General features: G+C 37.5%; 1 protein-coding gene and 1 long non-coding RNA gene across 2 annotated transcripts; one reads left to right on the top strand and one right to left on the bottom strand.

Moving 5' to 3' along the window:
* Positions 1 to 9313: 9313 nt before the first annotated feature.
* Positions 9314 to 12488, top strand: LOC137083630 (transmembrane protein 74). The gene is made up of 2 exons (XM_067449577.1): positions 9314 to 9402; positions 10684 to 12488. The coding sequence occupies exon 2, from the start codon at positions 10743 to 10745 to the stop codon at positions 11583 to 11585; it is 843 nt and encodes a 280-aa protein (XP_067305678.1). The 5' UTR covers positions 9314 to 9402; positions 10684 to 10742; the 3' UTR covers positions 11586 to 12488.
* A 3646-nt stretch (positions 12489 to 16134) lies between these two features.
* LOC137083964 (uncharacterized) lies at positions 16135 to 17125 on the bottom strand. The gene is made up of 3 exons (XR_010906665.1): positions 17069 to 17125; positions 16387 to 16451; positions 16135 to 16287 (listed from the first exon to the last, which is right to left on the bottom strand). It is a non-coding gene; the product is annotated as an uncharacterized lncRNA (long non-coding RNA).
* Positions 17126 to 17435: the final 310 nt, after the last annotated feature.

The following is a 17435-nucleotide window of genomic DNA, read 5'->3' as shown; positions in this document are numbered from 1 at the left end:
CTTAAAATGCAATGTAAGTCGCTTTGGATAAAAGCGTCTGCCAAATGCATAAATGTAAATTTTCTAAAATTCTCTTACCACTCATCGCCTGTGACGTGGAGCAGGACAGCGTCCCACCGGTTGTTGTTTTGTCTCATCCACAGTCGACTGGTTTTGGGAGCGGGAAAGGCCGTTTTTACTGCTTGATAAATATATACTGCACAGCACAACAGTTCATATGACGTTTTATCAGAGGTGGACAAAGTACACAACTTCATTACTTGACTAAAAGTAAAAGTACTACTGGTCAAATATTACTGCGTTACAAGTGAAAGTTGTAAAAACAGATTTTTACTTAAGTAAAATTACAGAAGTTTGTTTTCAAAAGTACTAAGTATCAACGTAAATTTCCTTTTTTATGCCAATGAATTATTTTATTATTGTTGTATAAATGCACACTGTCATCATGGTTTAAGCCAGTCAGTGATGCTCCATCTGACGTACTAGCATAATGACTAACTTATACTAATTTAAATACTTGTAGAAAAGTTACACAGCTCTTTATAAAGCTGCTGTCACTTTAAGGCCAAATGCATGGATCCAATACAGTGATACACTTACGATATTCTCCCAACTTTAATCTTCTCTTTCTCCCAGACGTTTATATTGTTAATATTTTATAAGACATGGATCAAGTGTATGCCACCTAAACTAATCTGATTTTTTTTTTTTTTTACTGAAACATACTTTCAAAGTATTGCTATGGGTGCACACACTTGTCAATCAATCAATCAATCAATCAATCAATCAATCAATCAATCAATCAATCAATCAATCAATCAATCAATCAATCAATCAACTTTATTTATATAGCGCTTTTACAATCACGATTGTGTCAAAGCAGCTTCACAGTGTCAAACAGGATAATATTGCGACAAAATTAGATTTGGCTGTACAGTCGTACTGGAGAAAACAGTGATGTTCAGCTTATTTTAATTTATCATATAGCGACAATGTTGGCAGATCAGTATTATAGTTTATAGAATTAAATAAGACCTAATGCATACATTTTATTTGTATAATTAGTTGAATAACTTTAATCATAATTTTAGTGTCCCCAACTGAGCAAGCCAAGCCAAAGGCAACAGTGGCAAGGAACCAAAACTCCATCAGGGCGTGATGGAGAAAAATAAACCTTGGGAGAAACCAGACTCAGTCGGGGTGCCAGTTCTCATCTGGCCTATTAACACACCGTGTAAGATTATTATTCTGGCAACCTTACAGGTCAGAAATCATATTAGATTGGAATATTCAAAATTTCAGGGTATCACGGAAGAGACGGATTTATTTAGGATGGGGCGTCGATTACACAAGAGTATGAATACATGAAAGATCGGAATTATTGCGCCGAAGACGGGTTTTGAGCATGTTGTGCCAGTGAGGCAAATTCGGAGGAGACACCATTTGACACGGCTCAGCAGAAACTCCAGGATGCGTTGGTCATGTCCAGGCAGGTCCACCATCCGATCCGGACAGGGCCCAGATCCGGGATAAACCTTGGGATAAACAGAGAGACTAACATTAGCGTAGATGCCACTCTTTTTATGATGTAACGAGTACATCAGGTGTTATGGGAAGTGTTCCCGGTTCCGGCTGACCTAGTTAATGCAGCCTAACAATCAGTCAATTGATTTGAATAATGAAAGTTAAAATATGAATAATGTTGAATAATGACTTGTGCCGAAGTTGAATAATGACTTGTGCCGAAGAACCGTCTTCTTCCATTTTGCTATGAACAGATCAGTGTTCAAAACATGTTGGGAAAATGTATATGACCCTATAAGAGAGATTACTGATAGACTGTCTGCAACAACAACAACAACAAAAAAAACTTTTTAAAAAAGAAAAAAAATCCACCGACTTTCAGAGCTGCTACAGAAACGACTTTCGACCTTGACAGAAATGTAGTGGAGTAAAAAGTACGATATTTGTCTTTAAAATGTAGTGAGGTAAAAGTCATAAGTTTCCAGAAAAAATAATACTCCAGTAAAGTACAGATACTCAAAAAGTGTACTTAAGTACAGTACTCAAGTAAATGTACTTAGTTACTGTCCACCTCTGCGTTTTATTAACAAGGTTCGAGAGGAGCACGTCCAATTGATCTACCTAATCAATCAACATAAGATATAAATAAGTATAGCCTGACTTATTCATTGACCACCAGCCTCACTTATGTTCCTCGACAATTTTTCTGCATTCCTCCACCGCCCTGTCTCCTCACACTCACCTGGTAACTTGAGATACAGGGGAGAACTGGGTTCGGTTTCATTGGTCAAGGACTGCCCAAAAGGACGTTTGACTGACAGGTAATGCAACCAATCACAATTTGTTTTGTTCCGTGTCATGTTCAGGGAAATGTAAAGTCGTTGTCCCTGCATCTATAAATTAATCATTCATGAAAGTTGTTCAAGTTTACTGCAACAATGGAGCCGTAAACTTCACATCATTTTGAAAATCCAGCATTAAGTTGATCCCAGGAAGCGTTCATTGTCACCGTTGTAAACATTAAGGCAGTTTTCTTTCTCGAGTGAGTTTGGCATCACAGCATTTGTTTCCAGGTGGACCGTTAATGAATACAACACACACGTCTTGCGGATATGCTGTAGAATTCAACCAATCAGATGACAACTTTGGAACTCCTGAAGTGTTTTCCAGAAAAGTGTGCCATATGCATCAGACGTTCAGCCAATGGTCCATAGGTGTGTCGTCTAGTCGTCTCTAATAAGGACTCGAAATAGATATAACATATATTGAAATAGATATAACAAATAGATATAACATATATTGAAATAGATATAACAAACAGATATAACATAAGCCTGCTTTTTAAAGTAAAGTATGCAAAAACAGCGGGATACTCGTATATTTGATCAAAAGATTAAATCTGTTCAGAAGCTTGTGACATATAAACCCACACATCAATCCGATCACTTTATTTAGCATTCACGTAAGCATTACGGTCAGATTCATCCATCGGAATCAATTCATTCAGACAAGCAAAAATGTAAACGTAGCTAATGTTGATCTGATACGCTTCTGATTGGCAAGTATAGTACTTGCTACTGCCAATACATACACGACACACTGTTGTGAGCGAGTAAGACAAGCTGCTGCTGTACAATATAGCATACATGAATAGCAGATCTATCCAGGTGGAGCTGGGGAAGGTGGAGCGTTTGCTGATTAAGTATTAGAATGGCCACGGATAAAGAAGGAATCGGCTGTGCCTATAGAAAATTATGTGATTGAGTTAAGCAGAGGCGGACAGTACAGTAAAGTATTTTTATTTTCTACTAAGTAAACTTTTGAAGTATATATTTTATCAGTGTTTTTCTTCTGAAATGTTTTACTTCACTACATTTTAAAGCATAATTTGTTGCTTTTTACTGCACTACAGTTCATAAATAGAAGTGTTTTGCCTTTATACTTAATTACATTAAAAATATATTACTTTCTCACTTGTACTCGAGTAAAATTTAAATGACTTTTATTTGTGTAAAAGTATACAACACTACATTTTAATGTAATTAAGTATTAAATGATATTCAATATGAAACATAGTGCAGTAAAGTTTCCACAGAAGAACATTGATAAAGTACATACTTGAAAAATAGAAAATGGACTTTTAAAGTAAAAAAAAATCCTTCACTACACCCTTAAAAATAAAGGTGCCAGGAAGAACCAAAAATGGGGTTTCATAGTGATGCCATAAAAGGTTTTGTGGAAGGTTCTTTAAAAAAAAAAAACATTTTTTTTCTAACAATTGTATTGTCTAAAGAACTATTTTATAGTCTAAAGAAAAATGGATCTTCTACGGCATCACTGTGAAAGCCCATTTTTGGCTCTTCCTGGCACCTTTATTTCTAAGGGTGTATTGTCCGCCTCTGGAGTAAAGGAACTATCGGTCTGCGCCATCTAGAGTTTCATGACAGAACTTTGTATACTGGTATGTGCACGGATAAATCATTTATAATAAACAATGCAATATTCCATGAAAAATGCATTAGCTTTGAAATCGGGTTGACTTTAAGCAGTTCTTCAAGATCTTGTTGTTTTTTATATGTTTGTGTGAGGCAGTTCTGTGAGCTTAGATTAGTTCATTTTGTTCATTCTTATTGTTTTGCTATATATGTTCTTTTGTGTGTCATTCATGTCACAAAAAATAATGAACAAATATTTGACAGCTTCTGTGCTCTCTCGAGACTTGACAGATTGCTTTTATATTCTTGAGAAGAGTTAATAACAGTTACCAACCTTAGAGCTGTCAAATCTTTTCTTTTATTTATTTATTTGCTACATTTTGCATCATGAAATCTATTGCAGACAGTAAGTGCTAAAAGTCATTGCACTTTTCCATTATGCGAAGGTCAGATCTATTTGTAGAGTTTATGAGGGGGTGATATCTCACGGCCATAAAGGCGTAATCCATTATGGCCACCTTAAAAAATATCAACGTTTCAGTAGGGGCTTAATGCAATGAAGCGTTTCTAGGCTATTAATCTTTCTAGATCTTTGTAAGTGTATACACAAGGCTATACTTTATTAGGGTATTTATTATTTGTTTTAAAGTTATAGATAATGCATTGTTTGTACAATATATTTGCAATCATAAATTATCTTTATATTGGTGATCACACATTACCTTATGCAAATGTTTGACTTTTCATATTCTGATTGTACGTTCAGTGTTACACTGCCATCTTGTGGACATTTTGAACAAGCACACAATAGTTCAAGAACGCTTTTGTTTAGAGAAATAAAAAGCAACTAAAACATATTACTGCCGGATGTTTCATTATTATGAGCATGTTTAAAACCAGTTTAACAGATTCACAATAGTTATTTTTAAAAATCTAAAAATGCTGTTATGTCACATAACCATACACTGTAAAAAAAAAAAAAAAATTAATAAATGGCTCCAATTGAATATTTTTAAGTGACTGATCACATCTACATTTTTCAGTTAGCCGAATTGAATTTCTGTGAATTAAATTCCATCATTTCACAGAATTTTAATTCGGCCAACGGAAAAATTTAGATGTGATCAGTCGCTTGAAAATTTTCAATTGAGCCTTTTTTTTTTTTTTACAGTGTAGTCAAGATACACATTTTTGAAATATTTTAGGATGAGCCTAGGATGAGTCCTATTTCACTGATAATCTGAATCCCAGAACCATACTGTATCTGAACTCAACACTATGGCAGTAAAAAAAATTATGAGTTCATTAAAATCTGGACGCTATTGTTTGGGAAATCTCTCCTTAAGAAAAAGACAAAGGAGAACATTATTGCATTGATCAAATGTTTCCGCACCCAACTTCTACAAAGACTGTGAGGGATCTAAGAGATAATCAAGCTGAGAAGCAAAAGTTTATGAATATGGGAGAGTGCCAAGCATTCACAAAGACAAGGCTGTGATTTCATCGTTTGTTATGGAAATGTAATGAATAATTCATCATCTGTCGGACTGTATGAATCATTCATTCTCTAATTGAATTTGATTTCAGCAAACTTCAGAATTTAAAACACAAAGATGTTGTCCTGCTTTTAATCCGGTGCAATGCCAGCAGACCACTCAAATCTTGGCAGCTGGCATCTCACAAGAATAAATAAAAAAATGTCTGGCCGCGACTCGGGACTCTCTCATTTTTCTAATGACAAGAGCCCTTTCTACACTTCACCTTGCACGTCGCCCATCTGAAAGGCCGTGCACACAATGAGGTGAAACTAGTCATTCTGTGTGTTCTTCTTATTGGCTGCAAATTGGTGGTGACAGCATCGACCAATCAAAACCTTTTAATCAAATTGGATTTATTACAATAATACTACCTTGTTCAAGGACAATGGAGATATACTTCTTTGTCCCTGATTTAAGTATAGTTTTGATTCTCAACTATAAAAACCTTTCTGTCAATTAAAACTCGGATACTGGAAGTTGTTTTTTATGATTTTAAATGGACAGGAATGAGCTCATATTATGATACAATAAAAACTGTGAGTCATTATATGACTCAATATTTTCATTTAACTTTAAAGAGCTTTTTTGACTCGTGGTTTCAGCCGTACTTTAAAACCTTTGCTGCCTCTCCACATGTCCAAAAATGTATATCTTAAATGTATTTAAGAGGCCTAAGAGTATGGGTCTTTGTCAGAGTAATATTCCTTGCAGATATACACCTCATTATCCAAGGCTTTATTCAGAATAACATAATGCTTTATGGCAGTATAATGTGCTCACATGCATATTTTCTGTATGTATAGAATTGCATCGTATCCCACGATACAATGTGCTTCTTTTTTTCTTTTTTCTTTTTTGCTCATGTGTATTTTTATTTCCTAATTGAATCATCTGATTGCAAAATGTTGTCATATTTTAATGCAAAATTAGAATAGTAAATAAAAATGCTAAAGAATAAAGATGATAGAAAACCAGCTGTTATTTTAGAATTGTTTAGAATCTAATATTTAGTCCTTTTTTTAAGCTTTATTTAAATTAAAATAAGGTTTAGTGTTGGTTAACAATTACAACACTGGAGGTCACGTGCCAATGTCTGCACAGTATTCATCAAGTACTATTCTAATTCTGAACAAAGCCTGTTATGGATCGTATAACACGTGACCTTGGAACACATGAAACATGTGACATGTTAATCTCTGTGGGAAGCACTGATTTCAGTCTTTCCTCCGTTCTAAGGCAATCACTGCGCTCAGGACCAAGGACAGCTCCTTCCTTCCCTATACCTTACGCAGATTTGCTTACCTTGTCTGTATTTTTCACAAAGACACATATGGAGACTAATAAAGATCTAAACGTCCTCCAGCTTGACAAAATACAGTAGTGCTTATGTCATATACATACCATACACTGGCGTTTAAAAGTTTGGGTCAGTAAGCTTTATTTTTAAAAAACAGTAATACTTTTATTTAACAACACATCCGTCACATGCATCATGTTTGTAGTTTTTTAACACTTTTTATCCAAGTTTGTAGTTCTCGCAATGGGTTGTGGGCAATATCAGTCATTAAAAGTGCTTCGATCCGCACTTCAAATTCTGACCGGACCATCTGGGTTTGGATGGTCTTGGATCTCTTTTCCGCATATTACGGCTTGGTATATACTAATTCTATTTTCGAGTACTGTTTAGTATGAATAGTATGCGAATTGGGACGCAGGGTTGGTTCTGACTTCTGAGATGGTCTTGTGGGTCCTAAAAACAAAGAACCGAACTTTACACTTCTTTGTTCCACTCTTTCATTTCATTTTAATGTGATTTTGCAATTAATAAATGTTAATAATTTTTAACCTTTAATTTTGCCTTTATTTTAAGGCACACTATGTAGTTTTTTGCCGCTAGAGGTTGCCTATTCAAATCAAAGGCGTAGCTTGGTAATGCTGAGATTGAGCGCAAAATCTTGGGAGTTGTCGTCTTCACCCTCACAGCCGGTGGTAAAGAATCTGACAGAAATCATTTTGATGGATGAGATTATTAACGGTACTGTAGTACGAAGCAAATCAGGGCCGAGTGCTGTGGAGTTGAACGAGGTCGCCGGAGTGATTATAATGAGACGGCAGCGGAACTTTTATTTTGCCACATTTGCCGCTTCCGCTTTTTCTGGTCATGCATTTGTGGGGTAATGCAGCGCTGTTTTATCATATTAGATACATTTGAGTGTGTTGAAATGATGCTATAACGTTACTCAGCTGCTATGAGACACTTGTTGCAAACTGCAGTAAGCTAGATCGATATTAGAATATCATATTAATAATTGCTGGATGCTTGTGTTGCTAAATGGCATGCAATTAATTTTAAATCATATTGTATGAAGGAGAAATGCTGTATTACTGTACAGTAATTAGTTTCCTTTCTACAAAATTATCGAGAGTAACGCGGGTATGATTTTATTGATATGTGACTCAGACACCATGTCCTGGTTAAAATTGCTTATTTCTCTGGATTAAAAAAATTCTTGGAAACATTTGGAATAATGTAAGTACATAAATACATAAAAACAAAATATATAACTCAGGTTTGTTGCTGCTGTGTGATTTTGTTGAGCGGCTATGTGTCATTTTATGCCTGTGTAATCACCTGGTCCAAACACCATGAGGATAGACAAGCCCCATCGTGCTTCTGTACATTCCAGGGTGACTTGATTGATACCCAAGACTCTGAAACTCAATTTTGTCCTTGGCAAAGAAAGCATGCAGGATTGGCTCAGCTGGCTGCTGACGGTATGGAAATCTCAGAGGGGTGTGCAGCACAAAATAAGCTGTGCACCATTCTGAGATTTCCGTCCTGTTGAAAATAGTCCAAATGTACTGTCTCATACACCTACCTCACCTATGCTCATAAAGCCAGCAATGACAGATGGGAATTCATGACTGTGCACCTCGTACTCCCTGAGCCGAGCCTCCACCAGCCTGGGACATTAATCTCTGGCTGAGTAAGCCCCACTTCTCTGCAGACTCATCTGTTAAATAGGAACTTGCCTGGCCTTGAGCCGAAGCCATCTTTTGTACTGGTGGTGAACACAATAGAACGTATCTGTAGAAATAAAATTGATTGTTTGTTGGCAAGGGGAGATCTGACCTTTGGATTTGAGGTTATTTCTGACTACGCCTTAAAAATGTTTAAAAAGCATGTACAGATATTTACTCATGTAAGGTCATTTTAAAGAATACGCATAGTGCATGAAGATTAAAAATAGATTACATAGAGCTTGCTCAAACTGACCAGTAATCTTTCAAGCTCTCAAAGAATCACAGAGCAGATGGTTAGAATAGGTGTGGTTTAACACAGCCGCTGCTCCTTACTGGTCGTTGTGGGAAATGTCTCCATGCAGGCTGTAGTTTCCAGTTGTACTGTGCTGTGGTGATAATTAATTTTCGCTTCCGAGAACCTAATTTCCCATGGTTCCAAAACAATTTTAAACCTCTTATGATGCACTTCACAATGCAAGAGTGATGTAAATCTGCGAGGCGTAGCTACCGGAAGAAATGTACGAATCTTACTATGGCGAAGACTTGGTTGTTAATATTCATAAGCGGTTGCTTCGCCATTGGAGCGTTTGCAAGTAACGTCAGCAACAACTCATTAAAAATTCAACAAGAAAGCATTGCTATAGGACAGTAGCTAAGCGACGTCGAAGCAATCTTATTTATATTTATACTCGAACACTTCCCCATAGGAAAGTTCCCGTGGAACGTCACAACTATCATATAATTATTCATGAAAAGGCCTTTTCCATAGTAGAATTAGTCATTTCGCTATTACGAGCTCAGTTCATCTTTAAAACGGAGCGTGGGAGGGAGAACGGCGGAGAGCAGCAGTCGGGAGGCCAAAATGTTCATCAGACGAGAAGGTATTAACAAACAAAACAATTGATTATACCAAACAAACAATGTGTCTAAATATAGCGAGATGCGAAATGTGTCCTTTTTGTGTCGTTTTCTCCACGGTATATTCTATGACCTATTGATGAGTGTAACGATGCAGTCTGATGGATACGTGCCAAAACTAGTGTATAACCTACATGTGTCTATCATATGTCCGTTTTTAAATGTTTATTGCGTAAACAGTGTAATGTTCTATTGCCGACTTTATTTCGAGTAGCATATATAGACCAATAATCGGTTTGAGCCGTTTTTATACTGATATTCACTCTTTCCTAGTTTATTATATAGTTTTTTTTTAATTATTAAAGCTGAAAATGTAACGTTATTTAGATATATTTCAAAACAAATTTGCATAGATGTAATGACATAAATTAAAACAATGTGAATAATTTACATATTCAAACGGCTACATGTAAAAGTATCTGTATATTGACCGTAATATATATCATGATATCGATCTCTACTGTGAAGTGTATCGCTATTTCCCGTAGGCCGTTGAGCCGTGAGTTTAAAAGGGACTTATAGATTATCTTGGGTTTTATACGGATTGCTTTGCTAATTGGATGTTGAATCAGTAGGACTAATCAGTAAATATAGCCTAATCGTCTTTCATTAAAGACTCGAAGGATTTCGTTCAAATACACTCGGGTTAGAGCAATAAATAGAAGGGCATAGGCTATGCTTGAGTCACAGTAATGCTTGAAATCAGGGGCACGTGCTGTAGTTATACAAGACTGACTAACAAATGTAGAATGCAGTTACACTTTCTATAAAGTAAACATTTGGTAAAAAGTTATTTAGGAGAAAATCGGATCTCATAGGTCACAGGTCAGTCCTGTGACAGTGACATACAGATTTACCAAAATTCAGAGACATTATTTCAATGAAAAATACACGAGGTGTGCTAAAAAAAGAAGCTTGTCACATAGTATTTAATAAAATAGTTTGTCAAAAGTATATACGTTTATTTAGCATGCAATAAAGGTAAAAGACGATGTGCAATATTGAATCGCTATTATTAAAATATTGAGTGTTTTTATTGTAGTATGCTATTTAGTTTTTTTTTTTTTTTTAAGTAGAAATACAACAACAAAAATATGTTCTACATATTAACTATCATACATTTAAATGTACAAATAACTAGTATTATTTGTATGAAAAACCTATTGGTCGATAGTTATGACCAAAAACGAACTACAATGCAGATTCTGTGAGTTGATTTCTCATCTGAATTGTCATTTGTATAGGTATAGTGTGGATGGCTTGATGAAGCAGGAAATCAATGTGATCTGTGGGAGTGGATCTGATGGCCTCAGTGGAGTTACTCTACATAGATAATAGAGGGGCAAGACCCGATCCCCCTGGGGTATTGGACTGGTCCTCTAGCCCTCTTCATGTTCACAGACTAAGCAGTTCGGTGGAAGAAGCTTGTCCCCCTGTGAAGGTGCCTGCCTGTGAGGGACAGTGTAATTCAGCACCAAGGACGGCTCCCCTCAAAGGACAACATGGCCAGCACCGCCATCATCCTGCGGAGAAGGTCAGGGTGTGTTGCGACGAGGAGCTGGAGACCTCGTTCACTTACATTGATGAAAACGTCAATCTCCGGTTGGCCACCCCGGACACGAGCGAGAAAAGTGCTCGGCGCATGTCTTCGCTCCACGACTCCTCGAGCGAAATCCGCCCCGAAGGCCTCCAGGAGTTGTCGCTGATGTCTGACATTGATCTCAGCTCGGAGAGTTCGGCGAAATCCTTGGATTATGGGTTCATCAGCGCAGTCACGTTCCTCATCACCGGGATCTCGCTGGTGATCATATCGTACACGGTCCCTCGTGACGTCAGAGTGAACCCCGACAATGTCTCCGCACGCGAAATGGAGAGTCTCGAGAACGAGAGTGCCCGGATAGGCGCGCACCTGGACAGGTGCGTCATCGCAGGGCTTTGCCTTCTCACATTAGGCGGAGTGGTGCTGTCCACTCTGCTAATGATTTCTATATGGAAGGGTGAGATGTACAGAAGGAAAGCATTTGCTTATTCCAAGCACTCCGCAAAGCTCTACGGTTCGATTAATTTAAGAACAAGATCGAGCCCCAGTCGCTCATCGCCACCACATAGTTTGGTCGAGGAGGAGAATGGCAATGCCATCAGTTGACTGTTTTCTCCAGTTCTGAGTTCTCTCTTCATCTCCATTGGACTATCAACATAACTTTGACCTTTCCAGCATGGCCAAAAGAGCTTGTTTTTCGACCTTGTATCAGTGACAATTGCTTACTGATGCATAAAAACCGAGTATCCCATAACAGAGTTCTCAGGCTCCAGAAATATACAGCATGATAACATTTGTATTTGTCATAAAGCAAGTTGCTTTTTGAATAAACAGAGGTTAGAAACTTCAGGTTGTGTGGCAGGAAGTTAAATGACGTTGCTGATTAGTATTCAAGTCCTTACTCTCCAAGCTGAAAATGTGAGAACTAAAGCTGATTTAGCTATGAGTCCGATTGTACAGAATCCTGCTGCTAATACTGACAATCCCACTGCCTCTTTCTTACTCTTTCAGAGCACGGAAATATTTCCACTTCATCCATTTTATCACGGTATGCAGAGTGACACAGTCGCTGGTTTGGAGCACTTTGGTGCATTTAGATTGTCAAAAAGCATTGTTCTTTGCAACTCTGCTAAAATGGCAGTGTATTTTTTGGATGTTTTTGCCATTATTTTCTCACATTGTCCTTGTTAGTTCATGTGTGGAACAAGCCATGCCCACCCCAAGCCCCCCACCCAACACTAAAATATTTTATAAATATTTAATGGAGGAAGCTGCCACACAATGATCTGCCATCTTTTGGAAATTTAAATCCATCTCTCTGAGAGAGCGAAGCATAACTCCTGTATCCTCACTGACACCATATACACAGTTCAGCCTATATTATTGACACAATCGAGAAAGAAAATATCTTCTGTGCTCACAGGATTTATTATAAGAATTACAAATACAATCTGTTTATCAGTGCATACTCTGATAATAAATGACCGTTCATAAAACTCATAACTGACTCTGGTATGAAATAAAACTATATTATTCTTCATTTTTCTGTTTCATTGCTTGTGATAAATCTTTAGTGTAGCTATTTTATAGCAATAACCTTGACCATTTAAAAACTGAATTTGACATTTTATAAGTTGGGCATTTCATCACAACGATAAAGACATTGTTTTTGTGAAATGTGCATTCCATAGGCATAATGGTTTTTATACTGTACAAACCCTACACCCTTAAACCAACCCATAACAGGAAACATTCTGCATTTTTACTTTCCCCAAAAAATTAATTCTAATTTATAAGCATTCAGAAAAATGGGGACATGTGTAAATGTCCTCATATTTCACCCGCTCCTTGTAATACCCATGTAATTATACACATTTGTGTCCTGATATTGCATAAAAACAAGCACACAAAGACCTGAGAATGTCGGTCTCCAAAACAGTAGCTGGTTATAAGTCGCATTTAGCCTTTTCCTGCAAAGATTTTACCTTTAGACTCATTAAAGGGTACAGTGATTAGCATGTGGCTTTGTATCAGTAGAAACCCTGGAGTATATTCAAATGATCGTGGGGCCAACAGAGCAATGTAAGTGTTTTAACTTCTCAAATTAATTCCTATGAATGTTAAGCTTCCAAAGCCATGAACTGAACACGCGCTGTGAATCTATGCCGCGAGTGCCGTCGCGTTTACCTCAGCTCTCATCATGAGACCTCTTACACCAGCTCATCAGGAATGTATGTAATTTGACTCCTGCAGTGTTTGTGCTGTGTGAAACTCCCTCGGCGCCTAAAATCACATATTGAACATACACGTTCAGTTTTTAATTTCTAGTAGTTTCTGTTCTCTAACTGAACTGATTTTATGAAAATGAACGTGGTCACAGTGGGAAAGTGATCCAGTCAGAGTGATTCAGTAGCAGTGGCTTTGAGTGGCCTCGTAGGGCAGTATATTGAAGCATTCTGGGAATTGTTGTCTTTCATCCACATGAGACAAATGAGACAAATTTGTTTCATGAGACAAAAATACATTTTCTGTCTTTTCTCAGTCTAGAAAGCACCAAATTAAAAAATGATTTCACATTTCTACTACATTAATGACCCAGTTTAAATACAGATTCATCTTCCCAGCGCTGAAGTACCCCTTTAAAGTTTTAAAGCAGTGTAGATGCTTCACATTTGTTATCAATTTAACAAGTAATGTTTAAGTTAGTAACTGGTAAGTTAGCGGTTTGAAATTTTGTAGGAAAATTTGTCATTGCTCATGATAGGTTCCTCACAGTAAGATCTAAATTTTATAGAAAGGCCTAATGAGCCCAGATTGTCTAGGAGAAAGTCTCAAAAGGGAATTCTAAAAGTTAATACCGTAGAATCACTAAGTTCATGCTGAAGGCAGCATGTAAATGGAACAGTTAGTAAAACTGTCAGAGTGCATATACTTTTACCTATCACAAAATAGACGCTAATTATTCTTCTTTCACGTGCTATCAGAATTACCTTAAATACTATAGTTTGCTAGAAAAACAATGGACATGAAATTTTAATGTGATGAGTTCATAATCACGACTTCAGAAGTGGGAAGTAGGAAAAGGCTGCAAAGTCACCTGTAGGAGGTAACCAAAACAACTGTATCGCAGGTTTCTATTGCAGTTTGGCGCATGGGGTAATTGCCAATATAAAGTATTGTTGTTATTTTTCAATGAATATTCAACTTGACTCCTTTTTTATTTCGATGCAAGATTAGTCAGAGCATAGTTTTACCTGTCATAAAATAGAGGCTATAAGCTAACAATATCTAAAGTATATTGTGCATTTTCTGCAAGTTGACGTTAAGCAAAAGGTTCTGTAAAACATAGAAAGTAATTTGTTCCCTTAAAGGGATAGGCCTAGTTCACCCAAAAATGAAAATGTTGTCATTACGAACCCTTATGCTGTTCCAAACCTGTATGAGAAATAATGTTGGTAACCAAACAGTTGATGGGCCTCACTGACATCCACAGTATTTTTTTCCTACTATGGAAGTCAATGGGTCCAGTCAACGTTATGGTTTATTTTCTGGTGAACTTTCCCTTTAACCACTCTCTGCACCCTAGTTCTTGTAATAGAAATCATGTTTCAGAACTCTATCATGTCAGTATTTAGAAAGCTGAAAATAGCAATACTGTCCATTACACTGTCATGTAAGGGGACAACTTTAAATCTTTGCAACATCCATGGCAGCTTGCCTCCATCAGCAATATGTTCTTAGAAAACTGGGTTCTCCAAACTCGTACATGATTAAAGAGAATGAAGGTTTTCTGGAAAATGCGCTTAGCACTGCAGATTTTACGGAAGGATTGAATCAACTAAAGCACTTGCAGCGTTTCCAATAAAGACGTTTTTCGTGCGTTTGTTTGTTGTACACTTCAGCTTCTCAAGATGGAACACATTAACCTCACTGGAAGCTTTTAGTCATCTAGTCCCATCCACTCATTCACTAGCACAGGGATGCCACTTGTTCCTACAGAAATGCTCCAGCATTCGATGGAAAGTTGAAGTGTGTATACTTGTACCCTTGGAAACCCTGTGGACAATTTCCAGTGGTATTGATTTCTGAGAAGAGCTTTCCACTGAGGCAGCCTCAGGGATCTGACCCCAACTCTTGGCTGCGTTTCCTCAGCATTATTTTTAGTAGCAGCACAATGTAGGTATTTGAATGGCTTACCAAGGTTTATTAACATTAGACTTGATATCTCTTTGTAATGTAAATACAATCCTTTAAGCTCTTTAGCTGAAATGGAACTATGCTCCCCTGCACTCTGCGTTAGCACCTAGATTAGTTTCTCCCATCAGCTCTATTAGCCTGCAGCATTTGTCATAATGAGGTGGAATAAGAATGCTTCTAAAAGCCCACGGGAAATCTCTGAGGGGCCTCTTTGGCTCAGAGAGGTTTCTACCTGTCTGCATAAACAATCCAGATTCAATTGCAAATGGAAAAGTCACATTTATGTGGTCAATGCATACACACTCCTAAAAATAAAAATAAAAAACGGATTCAGAAAAGACAACTAAAATTTCATCCAAGTCTCCAAATAGTTTCATTAGCAGTCCTTCGTCATATATGCCACATATAAGACAGCAACATAAGGCAATCCAGGCAATATTTTACTCTCCCTATCTAAAGTATTAGCCTAAGCGACTGCAATCTTGTTGTTAGAGATTGACCTTTCTGCAAAATGTTGAGCTTTTAGACCCTGAAACACTGGAATACAAGCATAGTTACGGACAGATGGTGTCATTTGTTATCATCTAAACTGATTCATTGTCCAAGCTAGCCCACAAAAGTGCAGCATATGATTGCTTTTCAAAGGATGCCAATCAGTACACTCTTAAAAATACAGGTTTTTGGGTTATTTGGCAGGGTGTATGGTTCTATGAAGAACCTTTAATATCCAAAGAACCTTTCCATCGCACAATAGGTTCTTTGTAGTGCAAAAAGGTTCTTTAGACTATACAATGGTTAGGAAACAATGGTTCTTTAAAGAACCTTTTACAAAATGGTTCTTAGCGGAACCAAAAATGGTTCTTCTATTGCATCACTGTGAAAACCCATTTTTGGTTATTACTGGCACTTTATTTTTAAGGGTGTAGGTGTCTTTAGAACGGCTCGTTGTGGTCCGTCCTGGCATAGGAAGCTGTGAAGAAACTAATAGTCTGTTTAGATCCGGCGAAGGAGGGTGAAAATAAAGCCCTGCGGTATCAACATGAGAACTAAAAAAGCATCCCGAAATGATTGCCTTTGTCACATTTCATTTGCATTGAGCGTTTGGTATCAGCTGTGGGGGAAATAAAAAAAAAGAAAGAAGCAAAAGCACATTGACAGCAAGCAGAGTTTCACAGTTAAAATGCTTTTCATTTTCTCTGTGCTTTCTTACCTGGAATTTGAAGACATTTTTTCCATCTTTTTTCCTTGTTGTATATGGATAGGACTTTTTTCGACCTGCAAGCATCAAATTAACCTGAAGTCGGTCTCTCTAAACCAGACTATTAACAAGAAAATTAACAAAAATAGGCAGCACATTCTACACTTTGGACAATCAATGTCAAGCAAAGTTAATATAAACATATCTCATTTTTATGGTCAGTTCAATTAATGGTAATAAACTTATTTCTTTATTATTATTATTATTATTATGTAGTTTCCACTAACGACCAGGAGGTGGCACCTTTAGCTCTCGCATAAACTGACTGCTGGGTCCATAGTTTACCCTAGATTCACAGCTTATTTGATTTTATAAATTGCATGGTGGTATCTGATCATGCATCTCTGTTATCAGTTTACAGGCTTTTTTTCGCTTCCATGTGCAGAACTCTGCGATAGCAGATTTTAGATTAGTGAAGTTTTCGAAAGAATTCAGTTTCGCAAGGAAGTTACCACACTTGAACCTATTTTTATATCAGCCATAGCCAATGCAAACAAACAGCTTTAAACGCTTCCCGCTTATGCATCTGTGAAACGGCCTCATTACACGTAGCCCGTGTAACTGCACGACAACCTTTTCCTCTCGCTGGTATTGTTATGAAACGCAAACACGCATGTATGAGAGGTGACCTGACCTCGTATCTCCTTGCTTGTGCATTATTTAGGCTCGCTTGTGCCGCATCAAGTGTTTCTCTCCTCCCCAAGAACCCTCAATTTGGGCTACAAACAAAGAGTTGAATTATTTATTCACGTCAATAGCTGTTAAAGGGTAAGAGACCAGCAGGCATGTGGAACGAGGGTTAGTTTCCTCTCGCGTATCGCAAGGGTCAAGGCGTCTTTTGTTTGCATGTCGCGCTCGCGCACCGTGTCAAGAATTAGTGCTGCGTCATATTGTTTAGTGGTGATGTTGACAAGGTATGTGATGCCCCGACGTGATCTCGCTCAGGCCTTGCCTTCTCCCCTCCTCCCCCCTCGGCTATCTGTGGAGTGGAGAGGACCGTT

The sequence above is a fragment of the Pseudorasbora parva genome, chromosome 7 (assembly GCF_024679245.1).
Source record: "Pseudorasbora parva isolate DD20220531a chromosome 7, ASM2467924v1, whole genome shotgun sequence".
Lineage (NCBI taxonomy): Eukaryota > Metazoa > Chordata > Actinopteri > Cypriniformes > Gobionidae > Pseudorasbora > Pseudorasbora parva.
The sequence above is the reverse complement of the archived record's forward strand: the minus strand, read 5'-3'. Positions and strand labels throughout refer to the sequence as shown.